General features: G+C 35.1%; 1 protein-coding gene and 1 long non-coding RNA gene across 14 annotated transcripts in view; one reads left to right on the plus strand and one right to left on the minus strand.

Annotated features, from left to right (window-relative positions):
• Positions 1–19,226, plus strand: part of LOC147762318 (uncharacterized) — a 49,621-nt gene continuing 30,395 nt past the window's right edge. Inside the window, exon 1 of the long non-coding RNA XR_015334037.1 lies at positions 1–112. This is a non-coding gene — a long non-coding RNA (uncharacterized LOC147762318). The remainder of the gene's footprint in view (positions 113–19,226) is intronic.
• The window catches only part of LOC112042664 (uncharacterized), a 174,367-nt gene continuing 159,353 nt past the window's right edge, over positions 4,213–19,226 (minus strand). For all 13 annotated transcript variants that reach the window (XM_087011774.1, XM_087011775.1, XM_087011771.1 and 10 more), the window contains one exon: positions 4,213–18,643. In XM_087011774.1, coding sequence (XP_086867900.1) covers positions 18,044–18,643 — 600 coding nt within the window. In that variant the 3' untranslated portion in view covers positions 4,213–18,043. The remainder of the gene's footprint in view (positions 18,644–19,226) is intronic.

Raw genomic sequence — 19,226 nt, forward strand, 5'->3', positions numbered from 1 at the left:
AAGCGCACTCGAGTACCTTTTCCTGTTAGCTTTGTCTCCGCGGAATGGCGCGTTTGGAGTTACCCTATTTTTATTTCGGGACGCTATCGTAGGGTCAACACAGAGAAATCTGGTAAGTGAAAGTGTTTATGGTCTTCGTACTATTTTAAATTTGTTTCAGATGTTAGATTAGGTTGTTTAAAATCCATGAAGTTGCCTGCAAAACGTTTTTCTCACTTAAAATAGTTTTTCTTGTGATACGTTCATCTGAGGCAGGACAAGAGGGACCCTATATATACAGTATACAGAGAAGATACTGTACGTCCTGAGATGTGAAAACTTCCACCAAACTTTTGGAAACATTCCAATGTGTAAACCATGCCAAAATCACAAGATCAGAATGATTATATGGATCGCACACAGGGCGTACCTTTCAGTCTCCCATACCCAATGTTGACTAACCGATAACCGTTTTCAACGTACAATTTATTTATGTTGATCTCACGTTCACTTTCATTTTGTTACAACTTTTTATCATATACATATCTTGTCTACTGCTTCCCCCTCGAGTACCCATGATTATTGATCAAACCTAAAGCCTTATAGCATGAATAATACATAAAGGCGTATAATTAGCCAGACCAGTTTTTTAGGCCCTTAGTTGCAAAAGAAGATAGGTTGATATGTTAGATACATAAAATAATTGGTCGATTTTATAGATTAGCCAAAACTGATGTAGTAAAACAAGTAATAAGTGATATGAGTAAAATGAGTAATATCGATATATACCATTTATTTGTATCAGTGTTGGATTTACGAGGGACGTGAATGTGCCGTGTATTTATCGAAGAAGATAGCACCAACGCCAATCTCAGATACGGTACACAATGAGACCAATCGAAAGAGTCCGTTCTCTCCGTTCTCTAGATCACTGTGCTAAGAAGGCAGTCATTCCTTTCCTTTGTCAGCTTTATTTCTTCTTTTCAAAGAGTCCCACTTTCCTCTCACTAATGAAAAAAAGACCAGTGGTCATCTTATTCAGGCAGCCAGGCTGGCGTCTCTCGCGCGCGTTTGTCCAGTTGACCTTTGGCCCGTCGGGGGCAGATGGCCTGTCTCCCTTACGCAATATTCTTATGTAACAATTTTCATTAAAACGATAAATCACATTAAGGGCATTAGCTCCACACTGGCACCGGACACAGGAACGGAGAATGACCATTGGCGGTCAATTTAGTCGGACTCGGACATTGAGTATTGTCGAGACAATGCTGATGAGTTTGCACTCACCATCCTTTATTGTTCCATAAACTTGGGTTGTGCGTTTCTTTGACATACATTACCACCTTCGCAGTTTCTTTTCATTTTTTTTTTATTTTGCCGGGGCAAAAGATGTCCCTATGTTATCACCTTGTTGTGATTTTTTAAGCAATTACTGGGCACCGCAATACTTTTAGTTTTGTTTCATTTTCCTTTCTTGTTCAACGTTTGTTTTATGTTAAATACATATCTGTGGATAATCATTTATTTATTTATTTATTTATTTATTTATTTATTTATTTATTTATTTATTTATTTATTTATTTATTTAAAGTACCCTATGTTCCCTATGTGTTATATTCAGTAATTACTTATATTATCAATTGCCACATTTTCTAGTTATATATATAAAGACAATACATGTTTTTAATGAAAATACACTCATGTTTGGAAACAGCACGTCAAATAATTCCTTTACAGTTTCCTTTGTATTTTTTTCCAAACCATCACAAACATGTACCTGCTTCTTATTTCGTTCAACATTTCACGATGTGCGCATTTTAGCAACAGACAAAATAATATATTTAACCCACAACGAAGAAAAAACAGTAACATTAAGATAGTTCATGAATGAAAAAACCATAAGAAAATTACTCATCAAATCACATATATCTTGAATCCAAACACAGTAATATATTTAAAAAAAACTTTCATTTTTGTGAAGTTAGTTATATCAACGTGTATAAAAACTAACATTGTTGACCCAAGCGAGAAACATTTAACTCATTTTAAAAATGCAAATTTAAATGACAAGCACTATTCGTTAAATAAACGCACAGGAATATCTATAGGAAAATTAATTCTGACTATCAAATAGGTTAGGATTGATAGGTTTAAAAGTAGCTTAGATTCAAAGTTGTGCTGTCATTATGTTAAAATGGAGAAAAAAGAGTAAAACAAATTTATCAAAATTGTAATTATTAATTGGTCACAAAAGACCAATAGACAAGATACGTGATCAAATTATACCGACGCTAAAGGCAGTTGCTTTAGATATTTATTAAACTGACAATATTCATATGTACCAGACCTAAAATGAACAGTCTGCTGAACGCTCATAATGGTGGTTAAGTCCAAATAATACTTAAATTACCCGATCATACTGTTTGTTTGTACTGAATAGCTTTGACTTCGAACAAAAAAATGAAAAAGAACGGAAAAAACGATTGGACATGGAAAATCCTACCCCTAGAGCGTGTTTTGATAAGAGCTTTCGTTTTTTTTAAAGGCAGACTGCAGTCTATTTCATGCAATCGCTAAAATATTTCTTCAAATTCGCTGTATTATGTAATAAACTAATCTATTTATATCTAAAAGTAAATTAGTACAAAAGTCAGATTATACATATTAAGGCAAATCGTTCTGTATATTTCACTTGGTGTATTTTGATTTTCACGATTTATTTTTGTGATTGCAACGTCAATGATAACTGCCCGTGCTTCGGGTCACCCGCAGAGAGTCCCATCTTGTGTGTTTTTTTTAGAGCCAAGATTACCCTCAGGTAATAAATTATATACCCACGATGTTTACACCTGAGTCCACGGATCGGGACGTGCCATCATTCAACGAGTTAAACTGGTTACTTTAATGACCTATGCCTATACCAGAAATGAAGAAAGACCCCTTGTTTATTTTCGTTAACAAAACAAGCCTTTGGGCAACGAGGAAATAATCTGACAAGCGGCGTTACAAATGTATAAAACGGAACGCATGGTGACAGTCTTCAACGATATTTATTTACAACTCATAGAGAACTAACAACGAAAATAGAATAAAAATCGACAATATCCAGTTTTTAAAACCAGTTGTCTTAGGTAATTCAAAAAGAAAACGAAACAATAATAATTAATCATATTGAAAATAAGAATGAAGACAATTAACTTAAAAAGAGAAAGCATAATTACACCAATGTTAAATAGCACAAAGGGTGAAAGAAAAAACTTATCGGAACCATCTAAACGTAAGTTACGGAGGGGGGGGGGGGGGGTCGGCTTCGCATTCGCGGACCCCCTTCAAATAATCCTGGATCCGCTCCTGTATAGATAACCGCATAAGAAGCTTATCTCATAATATTCAAAACCATTGCGTTCGAAATTTTTCGTAGTTAACATATGCATTTGATAATACGATAAAGATAAAGAATAAATTTTTAAAAGGCATTTTTTTAGTTCGGTGGTCAAATTTCGTATTGCATTAACCTCAATATTTTAACAAATTCTTTTGGAAACAATGAGTTTCCATATGTTCACCATAGGTCTACACACCCACGACCCAGCAAAGACGCCACGAGACGCTACATTAAAATAGGAGATGTCTCGAATTCTCTGCGTTGAAGTATACCTTCTGGCACTCACTAGAACATTAAAGCTTTTCAGGAAATAGTTTCGTCGTCTCGATATTTTTCTGAAAGTAAAATAGCTTGTAGCACGCATGTCCATTTCCCATTGTCTTCTCAGAATAAGAAACGTAAGAATTTTCCTAAAATACAGGGTGAGGTCTGAGTTTTTTCTTAAGTAAGGTCTATTATTATTCACAGAATGCTCTCACCACAAATGAGGGGATATCTGAATTACGTCACAGGGCACTGGGAGCGATTTAAAAATCAAGCTATCGACTGAACAGATTGCGCAGTCTCTGGCGCACCTAACACATTCCTAATCATTGTGTTATTTCTGGCGCGCTCCAAGAAGCCAGTTCAATTATCATGTTCAACAAAAAACTAAAAAATGAGGCTATAAGACTGTTACATCTTGAATTTTACTACAAGGTTCCAGAAAATTATTCTAAATCATAAGGACTGGAACTGTAACAAACTGAACACATTCTGGACATAAATTATTGAGTAAGACCCGATATACATTTAAGAAATAAAGAAAAATGTTTTTTTTTTTATAAAACAATTTACTCACGAGTGTGTTCAGTAAAAATTGCACAATTTTTATTTACCATATTCAATTGGTTTAACAATAAGAATATACAAGTGGAGTATCTAAGTAAGATGTCATAACAACAGAATTAGCACAATTTCCATAACAGTCATTATTCATTGTTTAATCAATGAATTAAGTCTCCTCCTCGTCAATATGTATCATCATCGATATATTTACTTTATACCAATATCCACAAGAGAGAAAAAACTACTTTTTTAAAGATACAAACTCTTGCATATCATGTTGTACTTCTTTGGTATCGCTGGCGTGTCTGTGTATAATTTCATACACACACACACATAAAAGTTGGAAAACATACATCAATGGGCTCAGCTCTCTCTAACAATACATTTTGGAGACTGAACTATGAAAAAAAAAAAAAAAGAAGAAATTACCTTACTGACACTATTCAAAACACTTACATTGTTTTTACAACATGTACACGTTGACATTTTTTTCAAAACATGGACACCAAATCTCTTCAATTTGATGTCAATTTAAATCTCCTAATCTAATATCAAAGACTATTTCTCATTAAATGGTTTAACACTTTTTTTTTTTGAAAATATTACAGTCTCCTTTTGAGTGCACATCCATGTAGATAAAATAGTCTACATCTTCTAAAAAAATCAGTTTGGTTACCATGGTTACATGTTACTACGACAACGTTCCTGAGTCTCCCAATCATGTGCAAAAAAACTGAGCAACTGTTTCACAAAGCACACCTTGAAAGCTACAGACTATGCAATAAAGGCCCTTCTATCTGTCCAAATTTTCATTTTCCTTCATCCTGACACCCCTTGTGTATTATGTGGACTCTCCCTTTATTTGTTATTTTAAGAGGTACTGGGAGATTTCATTGTGAAGCTTGAAAAACTCACATATGATCTTTAAATATTAATATTCCAGTTTTTTTCTGTACAAACCATAGGTAACAACACGTATATTTTCAGACTGAATCAAGCCACTCTTTTCTGCAGGTACCTGCATATGCAGGGGGATGCACGAGAAAAACAAAGAAATTTAGATGCATTCTGGGACAGATAATGGATTTCAGAAAGATCATAAACCCTGTGTTTCTTTGAGGTGATGGGAATATACAAATGTTTTGATGGCTTTGACGGCTTATTGTGCACATTTCATGACATAAGCAAACTAATTGTCATTCAAAAGCCTACTGTCATATTTCTGTAGCCTGCGCTACAGTGCCTGTTCAAGAACTACCATGACACTTCAATGATTACTCGCAAGGCTGATCATGACTTAAACCAATACATTCTTTCATGTGCTTTGTATGCAAGAGATTTTTTGTTCTATATGTTTTCCAAAGAATACAGATCAATGTCTGCAGGTATGCTTTTTGTAAACTAAAAGCTAATCACACAAAGCTGTTCACACAAAACTGTCATCCACCTTCTTAAGGTTTTGGGGGTTAAAGTCAAGCTATGAGCAGTCCCACTGTATAAAAGAAAAGCATATCAACATATTTGTTGAAAGGTTTAGATGATCATGTGCTGGCATAATTTGCAATGAGTGGACCATGCTACATGCAGTCAGTTGAGTAGAATGAGTCACAACCATAGAGGGCGCTTGTGTACGCACTGCGCAGGGTCTGCCTTCACATGGCAAACTAAGAGCACATGGCAAACCTCACGCCTCCCTCCTGTGCACACGGGTAATGCCAACACAGTGGCAAGTCCTTCATTAACAAAACCAACACTCTACTAATCTTAAAGATGACGATACTGCTTATAAAAGTAAGTGTATGAATTATGAAAGTAAACCTGAACACGGTACAATGTAGCATGTATCACTTATTTCACCACAATGGGCAGTCTTTGGTATGCTAGACGTCTCACAGCCCTTAGTACCTCTGGAAAACATGTATCTCCGTCATCCCTCCTTATTGCCTATGTATGGTATAAATGTAATTATATTATTCTGAAACTGGTAATTACAAAGTCTTGAGGTCACTTGATTGAAAACACAGCTCGCAGAATCAAAACTGGAACATTTTTCCTCCACAATTTTGTCTTAATTCTGCTGTCTACACTCAGTCAATGTTCCATTGGAAATTATTTGGTATCAAAAAGATTCTATCTAAAATATTTACTGCCTTGTTAAACCAGCTCTCATTCTGAGAACCCTAATCTTAAGAAATATTCTCACATCCTACAACCACTTGCTCCCCTAATCCCTTACAAACTGGTGATTGTATAAACATAAACAAATAATATTTTCCAATGTTGAATTAGTGCAAAGCAAATAAGTAATTTCAAAATCTAAATTTAAAAAAGTAAAAATGTTCATGTCTTCAGGTAGTGAAGCATAACAAGAAATTAAAAGGAGCAAAAAAAAAAAAAAAAAAAAAAAATTAAAACATGGGCAATCAAGCTGAGAACTGGCTTAACAAATCCAGCTACATTATCTTGTACACTTAAGCATAATTCTATGACACCATACCGTACCAGACAGTTGACAATATGGGACTATTCCTCATCACAATAATAGAGTTTAGAAATAAGACAAGATGGTACCAGCACTCAACTAACATTCATTGCCATCAGTCTGAAACATTGTATCTAAAACTGAATTCATGTACTTGTCTGTGGTGTCTGGCAGTCTCAAGTGTCAAAATCTAAAACATTATGCATTTAAAATTTGGAACAATTTGCAAAATTTGACAAATTGCCAATTTATCTAAAAATGAGGTTTTGAAATGAAAAAAAAAAAAAAAAAGAGTTTTGTCTGATAGTTGGCTGGTATTCATTTGTTTTATTCCTAACAAACATCCAAGGTTACACATTACAAACTGGTTCAAATTGGTGCATACCTAGTTTGAACCAACAGGTCAAGTTTGAGTTACAGGCAGTTGTGCATGAATATTACCATTTATACCGACTTGTATTAACAAAACATTATGGTGGCCTAAAATGCCTTACGAGCCTCTTGGGCTGAGCTCTGGCTGGCATGAGTATCTACTCCCAACATTTGCACCATGCTTTTTGCACCCGGAGCATACAGATCTTGAATGCACAAGAACACTTCTGAGATCTTGGTGGTATAACCTGGAATTTTTGCTTTATACAAAGAAACAAGACATAGTAATTATTTTTAGGTCACTTTTGAAGTTGCAAAACCATAAATTGTGATCTTAAAAGAAAGAACAAGGGACACGGCACACATTCCAAATGATCACCATGGTAACTACGAGTAATAGAATACCATGGTAACAAGGTATCCCAGAATGCCATCCTGCTGTTGCTAGGTGACCAATTGACATAAAAATGGAACTTAAAACTGCCAAACAGAGTCTATACAATTGAGGTAGACAGTAGGTGCTAAATCACATATCATTTCTTTTTTCTTCTTCTCTCAGTCACTACAGACATAATTAGTTTACAACACAGTCCAAAACCATGATGAGCTCACTAACCAAAAGTAAAAATAACTTAGGTCACACTTTTTTAGACAATATTTTCATGGGCAGATTTTTTGTTTGCAATTGAAGGAGTATGAATAAAAACAGAATTCTAAAATGGTTCAAAAATTCCTATAAATGTTTCTCGTGGTAACCAATACAGATTTAATTCCTTGGGTCTTGTCACAAATATCCATGTAGTGAAACAGATATTTGTTGTCAATAGCTTGTTAACATTTTCTATCTTTGTCATATAAAAATACAAGCTGCCTGTTCCAATTACATTCTTTGGGCTTTTCACTTTATTTCTATTAAATGTAATAAAATATGTCAGAAGACCCATGAAGCAACATATTCAAAAAGGGTGGCCTAAGAAAGAAAAAAAATGAGTTTGAGTCACCAGAATCAAGTACCATGAAACTTTCAAATATTGGAACTGATAGAAATTCCAACTATGTCATTAATTCTGTAAGCAAGTCCTTCTGGTTACTGCAGTGGGGTGTCGTAACAAAAATGTGAGCACTACATAGACAGATATCAATTAAGAAGAACCTTGCTGGACATAATTTGTTGGCCTCTACAATTTTAATGAGTCCAATAACTGCGGATGCATATGCCATTATTTACAACATCTTTCTTTCCTATTTATCAGATCTTTATAATCTGTTTGAAACAAATATTTCTATCACATTAATAATTCTCATTGTTCCTGCAACCCCCAGTCTCCTATCTAAAGAAATGTAAGAAATTCTTTATGGATTTCAGTGATCACTAGCAGACAGACGTTTTCTCAAATGTTGTGACATATGTATGTCCAACACGTTTCTCACCACAATGAATAGAAGTTCACTACAGACTTGCCAGCAATACTCACTCAAAGGCATAGGCGACAACTTTTGTGAATCAAAAGAGATAAGGCTATAGTGTTTGATGAATTATATGAGTTAAATACCCCTAAAAAATACAACTTCATTAGTCAAAATTATATTTGAACAGAGGCTTCTACATAATAACTTAAAAACTTGGTAACAAATTTTTAGAAAGGACTACTGAAATCAAAATAATTTATAAAAATCTTGAGATGTGTTTAGACAGTGTTTAAAAAGACTGAACATAATGGGACTGCCACAGGTTCAATGGCATCGAAGGAAGAATATGAAAGTGTTATCAGAATCCAGTTTGTTGACTCTATCTATCTATCTATTCAGTTATTTGCCTCCTATGCCTGTAATGGTATTCACCTCCCTCCTTGAAACAGTGCATGGCCAAATTATGGCAGCCTGCATGATATTGGGTTGTAATAAAATAGGAAGAAATGGTCTGGTGGCCTTAAGACCAGGGGGTATGGGTGCCACATAAGGTGAAAAACAGACAAGAAAACAATTTCTTTCAATTCTAAACAGGAAAAATTCATGTCCGTGGCAGTGTGATCACATTTTGGGTATTATATGGAAGTTTGGTGGACATACCAGGGTTTTTCCCCCCTGGTGTTCTTTATGTTTAGGAAAGATGGGCACTTGTTGAATGGTGATAAAAATATAGGGACCTATTCTATTCATATCACCACTTTTGAGTAGTTAGTACTATAACAGAGATATTAGGAAAGAATGATTCTTGGAATTTTTTGCTTTAATGGGAAAATTTGAGATTTCTCATTGGTTGTCACACAGCCAGCAGAATGGAATAATAGCGAAACGAAATGCAGGACTACTGAAATTTACAGGTTTAAAAAAATCAATGAACCAAAATGCTTTTAATTGTAACAAAAAGTGTGAAGTGTCTGGATAATAAAACAAAATGATTATTCTTTATGTCTAGACAGCCTTGCCTGCTTATTCATTATTGTTTCTCACAAACCTTGTCTCTTCACACCTTCCAATTGTTCCTTTTTTGAGATTATTCTTTGAATTTGCTTTTAAAAATTCAAAATATGACATGATTTTTACCTTAATTTTGTATCACCTATTCTCCAAAACCAGATATAAAACACTGTTTTTGGAAGATGTAATTGATCTATTTTGCTTATCCTCAATGACTTATTATCAAAGAACATTAGCACCATTAGCAGATCAGAAGAAATTCACAGGTATGTTTTTTTTTATCTAAAAAGGTAAATAAATAAAGTAAGTAAACACACCATACAAAACACTAGTATTCATCTGTCCCAAAAAGTCAACAACTATACATATTTTGAAAGGTCTTCTGAGCTATTGAATGGAAATTAAGGATTACATGGATGCAGTAAAAAATGAAGAAAAATATGTGTATTTAAAACTCAAAAAGAAATAACCCTAGTTGCCAGCCTTATATTGAGCTAACAGAATCTCCTGCGCAATTCCTCTCGGTTTTTCTTTAGTAATGAATCAATTTATTTTTGTAACCCCTATATAACAATGCTGGTTTTAGAGATTTGCAAAGAAGATAAAGCGCATGGGTAGTTCATCAAGCAGTAAAATCAAGGGAAAATGTACTAATGTAATTAAATGTATTTCAGAAACCCTGACAAACACTTCTTTTCACATTGAAAAATTGCCACTTCTTTTTGGAAAAAAATTACCACATATGTGCAAAATATTTCTGCCTGCCCAGCTGTGCAACATTTCATTCATAACAGTTCCTCTTTAAAAATAATAATTTCCTTTTTTAATGAAAAAAAGCCCACTTTTGTCAAAAATTTATGTATATTTATAAAATATATGTGCCTGCCCATTTATGCAATTTTATTATTCTAGGAAACTGATGGCCATTCTCCTAATAAGGGGATATGATACAGGTTATTCATGTGTCTTTTAATTATAATAAACCACTTCCTAGTTTTTTCATCAAGCAAAGTCACATCTATAACCAGAGCCACAGGATATTAAAAGTTCCACATAAAACCCTGCAGGAAAAAATGTCTGGGGAGTCTGGATGGAGACAAGAACAGATTATATGAAGCAGATTTCCACTCAAAATGAAGAAAATCTGATCCTATCATTGCATGACTTTCTGCATGCTTTATTTTTTCTGGCCATACCTGTAGGTATTGCACAAGTCTTGCTTTACATATAATCCAGGACACAGACTTGGGTTATGTAAAATTAACCCCACTCTGAAGGAAATTAATTGTTTTTAACATGTTGTTGAACTACAAATCTGATTATCTTTATCTGTCCTGCAATAATCTGTTCATCAAGGCAGACAGAAAGATGATTTCTAAAAATTAATGCTTCACATTTTCTTATCTATTTCTTATCCCTGCCTGATTCAGTAAATGATCCATCTTTTTATGTGGCTCTGTTATCCAATATCAACTATACTGTTATCAACACTTGTTAATGCCTTCAATCTTCTACCATCATTTTTCATGGGATGTTTAATTTCCATATTCCTTTTGACATAAAATAAAGATTTCCTGTGATTCATACATAAGTGGTAAGAGAATTGAAACTATGCACTTCTTATATTAAAAACTAGTTCACTGGTTTTAAATTTGATTTTTCCCCATAAATCTATAATCTGTTGATTGAATAAATGAAACATTTTCTTATCTAACAGTTTTCATTAACATGCTATTCATTTAAACACTTAATTCTATTAAATAATTTAACAGAATTAGGCGGGTTATTCATATACCTTTCAGTTACAAGAAACCAACAAGTTCTTAGTTTACAAAGTCACATCTAAAGCAAAACCACAGGATATTAAAAGTTCCACGTAAAACCCTGCAGGAAAAAATGTGGCTGGGGAATTAGCTTTGTGTACCAGAATCAAGAGAAGAGCAGGTATTATGGAGTAAATTTTTACTCAAAATGCGGACACGAGTTGGATTCTACGAATTTAACCCTATCAAACAAAACATATATATATCTTTAAAAATGATGTCCAATTTTAAGTCTGATTATCTTTATCTGTCCTGCAATAATCTTTTTACCAAAACAGAAAGACGGATTTCTAAATATGCTTCCGATTCTCTTTTCTATTTCTTATCCCTGCCTGATTCAGTAAATAATCCATCTTTTCATGTGGCTCTGTTATCCAATATCAACTATCCTGTTATCAACACTTGTTAATGCCTTCCTTCTTCTCACGTCATTTTTCAGGAGATGTTTAATTTCCACATTATCTTAGCTGCTATCTACATTTGTGTATCTGTAGTAGGACAGGTGGCACTTAAAGCATCTTCTATTCTTATGCTGTTTTTAAATTCAAAATTTCCTAAAAATCTTAGCTTTTGAATTTGGAATTCAAAATAACAAAAGTACAAAATTTGCCAATATTACAAAAAAAAAAAAAAAAAAAAAAAAAAAAATCAGGAAGGCTGACTACAAGATATTAAATTGAGCATATTCTGAAGTTTTCGACTAGAAAATAAAATGGTGTAATAATTGCCAAATATTTGCAATACTATGTAGTATTAAAACATTTTGAAAAAAAAAAAAACCTTTACAATTTTAAGAAGCAATATATTTCCATTACCTAAACTGATATACTGCTTCACAGTTTTTGTATCATTTCAATCTGCTGGCTGTGGTGTTGTGAATAATAGAGGATAGGTGGGGACGAGAGGTCCTTTTGTGCTTTAGAATAAAAAAAAAATGATAAAACATTTCAGTAACTGTGTTCTGTGCATTTCCTGACATATTTGTGCTTTGAATTCTAACAATATTTAACAGCTGTGTTGGTGTATTTTGCACTGATGGTGACGGTAGCCATTTTTTAGTCCAGTGAGCAAGGGCGGGGAGCTTATCCAACTAGATTAATCACAAACAATTATGTTTAACTTTTATCATAAGTGGCTGAAAAATCATTCATGAAAAGTTTTCTTTTTACAAATAGATCTAAGCAATGAATGGTGCCTACTATATTTCACTTTAGTTCACACAAACTTTTGGTTTCAAGAAAAAATAACTTCTGCCTTCTTAAATCTTATAGCCTATGAAACCGAGTTCAAATCTCCATACAATTTTTCTTCCACATCAGTTTTGATTTTGTGCAAGTTTTCCAACAGTTTTTCACCGCTCACAGGTGAATAACACAATCATCCAGCTAAACTACCATTATAAAATCATCTCAATTCCAAAAAAAGAGAATAAAAATAATCAAAACTAGAGGATCAGAGAGGCGATACCGCCTCCGAATATTGTACCACCAGCTGGAGCAAGCGCATTCGTGTAGACCCCCACATACACAAAATAAGGGGTGCAGCCACCAGTCTTGTGCTTGACAAGCTGTAAAAATGCAATCAACAAGAATTTTCAAAATATGCAAAAAATATATATAACTAAAAATGGTGCAATCAAAGTTAAGTTCATTGTAAGGTAGGTCAAAGGTCAATTTCAAGGTCACAGTAAATTGCCAGTATATGACTTCCTATCCAACTTCAATAGTAACTATGGACCTATCTCTGCCAGTTTTGGAGATAAAAGGGAAGCAAAATTTGCAAAGTTCAGTTCATGGTGAAAAGTAGGTCAAAGGTCAATTTCAAGGTCACAGTAAGATTGCCAGTATATGACTTCCTATTCAACTTCAATAGTAACTATGGACCTATCTCTGCCAGTTTTGGAGATAAAAGGGAAGCAAAATTTGCAAAGTTCAGTTCATGGTGAAAAGTAGGTCAAAGGTCAATTTCAAGGTCACATTTAGATTGCCAGTATATGACTTCCTATTCAACTTCAATAGTAACTATGGACCTATCTCTGCCAGTTTTGGAGATAAAAGGGAAGCAAAATTTGCAAAGTTCAGTTCATGGTGAAAAGAAGGTCAAAGGTCAATTTCAAGGTCACAGTAAAATTGCCAGTATATGACTTCCTATGCAAGTTCAATAGTAACTATGGACCTATCTCTGCCAGTTTTGGAGATAAAAGGGAAGCAAATTTTGCAAAGTTCAGTTCAAGGTGAAAAGTAGGTCAAAGGTCAATTTCAAGGTCACAGTAAAATTGCCAGTATATGACTTCCTATTCAAGTTCAATAGTAACTATGGACCTATCTCTGCCAGTTTTGGAGATAAAAGGGAAGCAAAATTTGCAAAGTTCAGTTCATGGTGATAAGTAGGTCAAAGGTCAATTTCAAGGTCACAGTAAGATTGCCAGTATATGACTTCCTATTCAACTTCAATAGTAACTATGGACCTATCTCTGCCAGTTTTGGAGATAAAAGGGAAGCAAAATTTGCAAAGTTCAGTTCATGGTGAAAAGTAGGTCAAAGGTCAATTTCAAGGTCACATTTAGATTGCCAGTATATGACTTCCTATTCAACTTCAATAGTAACTATGGACCTATCTCTGTCAGTTTTGGAGATAAAAGGGAAGCAAAATTTGCAAAGTTCAGTTCATGGTGAAAAGAAGGTCAAAGGTCAATTTCAAGGTCACAGTAAAATTGCCAGTATATGACTTCCTATGCAAGTTCAATAGTAACTATGGACCTATCTCTGCCAGTTTTGGAGATAAAAGGGAAGCAAAATTTGCAAAGTTCAGTTCATGGTGAAAAGTAGGTCAAAGGTCAATGTCAAGGTCACAGTAAGATTGCCAGTATATGACTTCCTATTCAACTTCAATAGTAACTATGGACCTATCTCTGCCAGTTTTGGAGATATAAGGGACTAAATGTTATAATTTTGGAGTTACCATAATGTGCCATAAATTTCCTACAGAAAAAATTAATTAAAATAAAGAAAAGGTCATTTTGGTCAAAGTTCTTGAAATGGGAGGTTCTCTGAAGTTGCAGAAGTTTAAATTTGATAAAATAATGTCATTTTTGACCACAAGTTGTCTGCTTTGCCAAGCATTATGTTTTATTTTTCCGGAGTTCAAAATTTATTATCCATTACCGTACTGCACATTTTTACGGAAGCCGACTGGTGCCATATGTTGAAAAAAAAAATTATCTCGAAATTTCGAGATAGCATTTTTTTTGTTCAAATTTCAAAATACTATCTCGAAATTTCGAGATAAATTTTTTTGCTCAAATATCAAAATGCTATCTCGAAATTTCGAGATAATTTTTTTTTTGTTCAAATTTCAAAATGCTATCTCGAAATTTCGAGATAAAAATTTTTTTTGTTCAAATTTCAAAATAGTATCTCGAAATTTCGAGATAATTTTTTTTTCTACATATGGCACCAGTCGGCTTCCGTACATTTTCCTTTCACCACCAATATGTACTTTCTGATACAGCGTAACTCGAAAACCGTATGGAATACAAAAAAACCGAGACCACCTCCAGTGTTGGGCTTTACATGCTCTACAAAATGCAAAAAAGAATGGGTCTCTAGCATTAACGGTTCCCGAATTAGAGACAGTTTTCAGTTTCGGTATCTTATGGCCGCTACTCCTGTGAAAATGCACCGATTGACCCCAAATTCACGGAGATGAAAGATGACCTGAAGGGTAACACTTTCCAATAATATTATTGGTTAAGTCTGTGTGGCGTCTGAATAACAGGGCAAAAAAATTTTTTTTTCGTAAAAAATTTCATTTTTTTGAAAATTTTGACCCATTTGACCTTGAAGTAAAGGTCAAAGGTCAAATCCGAGGGTATATTTGAAATCTACACATATGACTTTTGGAAAGCCGTCTATAGAAATTTTTCCCGTAACTCCTTCTGTAAGGTAGATAATTAGCATTTAATTTTGCCATTTTTAGACAAGGGTGCATTGCAATGAGTGCCACACCCAGACCCCAATACCGACAAAGCCCAAATTTTACGTGGAACGAGTTGAGATTATAGGTGACCTAAATCCATGAGATGGGTACGGGGGCCCTTACCGTCTAGGAGGAGAAGCGGTAACGGTAACATGGCGGCGGAGCCGGCGGAACGGACCGGACGGGACCGAAACCATGTGTACCGCCAGCGCTAACGCTGGTGGTAAATTTTTTTGTTCAAATTTCAAAATAGTATCTCGAAATTTCGAGATAATTTTTTTTCTACATATGGCACCAGTGGGCTTCCGTACATTTTCCTTTCACCACCAATATGTACTTTTTGATACAGCGTAACTCGAAAACCGTATGGAATACAAAAAAACCGAGACCACCTCCAGTGTTGGGCTTTACATGCTCTACAAAATGCAAAAAAGAATGGGTCTCTAGCATTAACGGTTCCCGAATTAGAGACAGTTTTCAGTTTCGGTATCTTATGGCCGCTACTCCTGTGAAAATGCACCGATTGACCCCAAATTCACGGAGATGAAAGATGACCTGAAGGGTAACACTTTCCAATAATATTATTGGTTAAGTCTGTGTGGTGTCTGAATAACAGGGCAAAAAATTTTTTTTTCGTAAAAAATTTCATTTTTTTGAAAATTTTGGCCCATTTGACCTTGAAGTAAAGGTCAAAGGTCAAATCCGAGGGTATATTTGAAATCTACACATATGACTTTTGGAAAGCCGTCTGTAGAAATTTTTCCCGTAACTCCTTCCGTAGGGTAGATAATTAGCATTTAATTTTGCCATTTTTGGACAAGGGTGCATTGCAATGAGTGCCACACCCAGACCCCAATACCGACAAAGCCCAAATTTTACGTGGAACGAGTTGAGATTATAGGTGACCTAAATCCATGAGATGGGTATGGGGGGCCTTACCGTCTAGGAGGAGAAGCGGTAACGGTAGCCGTCCGGCGGAGCCAACGGAGCCGGCGGAGCCGGCGGAGCCGGCGGAGCCGGCGGAACGATCCGGACGAGACCGAAACCATGTGTACCGCCAGCGCTAACGCTGGTGGTACAATTAGAAGCGAAATAAAACAGAGCTATACAATGAACACAGTTCACGTAAACTACCAAGGACAGAAAACAAATAGTAACAGAAAATAACTTGATTTGTTAAATATGATCATATCACAATATCGATCGTCGCCACCAGAGGGCGGGCAAGGCAGGCGCTGGGTGAACAATAACTTTCCATAACATTTCTGTTCAACTAGAATTTTCAGAAGGGTGAAAAACATTTCCATATAATCTGACCACAAGGTAAGAATTTTCTTAAAAAGGTTGTACAAAAGCAGCAAAAAATTGTTACACAAATTCAGATAATCAAATAATCCAGACGAAAAATGCATTGCTAAGCTTTTGTTTAAACAACCATCTAATTTTTTATCGTATGATTTTTCTACATTTCATTATATCAAGAGCTTCCTGTCATTGTAGCTCTCAGGCCATCATAAAGCTTGACCCCTACTAATTTTGACCACTACAAATCTTGACCAGCCTGCCCTGCCCTTCTCTGCCGCAGTGACCTAGCACCTTCAAATAGAGCAATAATAAATAAAGACGTTCAATAAATGCATATCTAAACCTCCACAGTGAAGTCCACATCCATTCTCCATCATACCTAGGCTGACCAGTGGTCAAATATCACCCTTCTTTTAATCCACAAACTTTGAATACGAATCCTATAAAATGGAGGGACCCAACAAGCTTATGAAACTATAGGTTTTTTTTTCTATTAAATGGAGCCATATTAGATATTAGCCACACTCAAGTAGAATAAAATAGCAAAGAACAAGTTTGAGCCAAGGTAGCAGATGATCTTCTAGGAAAGCATGGTCAGAAATGATGTGGAGAAGTTGGTTAAAATAATTTAAATTAAAAAAAAATCTCTCATGAAATTTATTGACTGCCCTATCTCATGCATGTTACCACCTGCAACAACAACAACAACAACACACAATTTCTTAATTATCTGCTCTCCCTGTCAACAATAGTAAAAAGACAATGCCAAAAAATAATAATAAATAAAATAACAAACATACAAACAAATAATACACAGTATTGACAACTCTCACAACATCAACCATGCAAAATTAACACAATAATTGCTTGCGTAGCAAACAACAAAACCATGTTGTGATTTCAATCTCAGAAGCAGATTGGCAGATTTGAGAAGATCCTACGGTAGAACTTTAACTGATATATCTCATATTTTATATATATTTTTATATAATATATATGAGCTCCTCCAGGTCTGCAATGAGATGCTCTGACAAGGAGAGAGATTGATATATTTACCAAGGTACATATCACACATTTCTCAATGCTTCGATCACACAATAAGTTGTACATAAAAAGTTACATTTTATCATTTAGCAGATCTTGAGATATTCTGAGGAATTTATATAACACACAATAATAATAACTGTAGTAGTAGTACTAGTAGTAGTAATAATAATAATAATAATTATGATAATAATAATAACCTCTAGCTAATAGCATGAATGTGAATACTAAAATTTGGATGATTTATGTACAGTGAATGAGTGTTTTCATTGTTGAAGTCTGCACAAGCAATGTGTGTACATACATACACAGCAAATAAAACAACCAATAGCTTTCAATTTGTCACATACAAAAAAGATTTACGTCTCAGTATCAAAATATACCACTTTTACTTAGACTAACTACTTTCTCCTAATAGTCCCAACATCATGATTTTTGGTGTTCAGATTTGCTGCCACTGCCGCTAGTTCCATGTTGGCCACCACTGCCACCACTAGGGGCGCCACTGCTGCTGCTCCTCCCGACCTCCATCGGCTGTGGACTTCCTTCCTTTGGTGGGCTCGGCTTGGGCGAAGCCATGATCCCAATCTGGTCTGGCGCGGACCAGCGTCGCTTTCGCTGAGTAGAAGTGGAATCCGTAGAAATATGAGGTAATGACACACGTAATGGCGTCTCTGTGCTTCTCTGAGTCTGGCCGACAGCAGCCTGCACTCGTAATTCACCTTCTGCCTCCTGAAACCGTATGTAACCTTGACCTTGTCTCTCGAGCGCAGGTGCATGACCTTGACCCCCAGACACACTCAGTGTGCTAAAAGACACGGAGGCCCTCTCCACAGGCTGATTTTGGCGGGAGAGTTCGGCCACGCGGTTACTGACGTCTTTATGTGTTAAGGAGATGCAGATGTCTCCAACATTAAGTTTCTGGCATGGCAACCCGTATCGTTGAGAAGTTCGTTCAGGACTAATGGATGACCAACCTTGGCCGAAAACAAAGAAAGGATGCTCCAGGGCTGCCTCTACTGTCACCTGCAAATAGACAAGACCCAAGTAAAACTGATTCCTTTATATAGCACATAAATATTAAGCTTAGACAAAAAATACTTCAGATGACCTAAATTAGAGAAGATGAAGAATATGCCTCACCATTTAAATTTATATTTAAACTGAAAACAAACGGAAAATATGATTCTAAATGAATAAATACAATTTTCAGTAAGCCAAAACTTGTAAAGGACAGCAAAATATGATAAATGCAGAAAATAAATTCAGTCAAATAAATAACAAACAAGGCCACAATTTCATATTTAAATGACATTTTCTTTGCTGATCAATAGCAGCGGTATAAACCATGACGCAGTGGACCTGCAGACATCCCTTCTTCACATAATTCAAAATGTGATTACCTACAGAAAAAAGAGCTAATGCTGATCCGTTTTAAGGAAAAAAAAAAAAAAAAGATCGGTAAACATTTTCCTTCTTCATTTCTTAATGTGTACAAGATATCCTAGCAAGGTCTCACAACATACTACCAGGTGGGGTTTTACAACGTCGAAACATGCTTTACAAATAGTCCTAAAATAACCATTACGAATCAATGTAATTACATTGG

The sequence above is a fragment of the Lingula anatina genome, chromosome 4 (assembly GCF_051362555.1).
Source record: "Lingula anatina isolate TDL-2025a chromosome 4, LinAna3.0, whole genome shotgun sequence".
In the NCBI taxonomy this organism is placed as follows: domain Eukaryota; kingdom Metazoa; phylum Brachiopoda; class Lingulata; order Lingulida; family Lingulidae; genus Lingula; species Lingula anatina.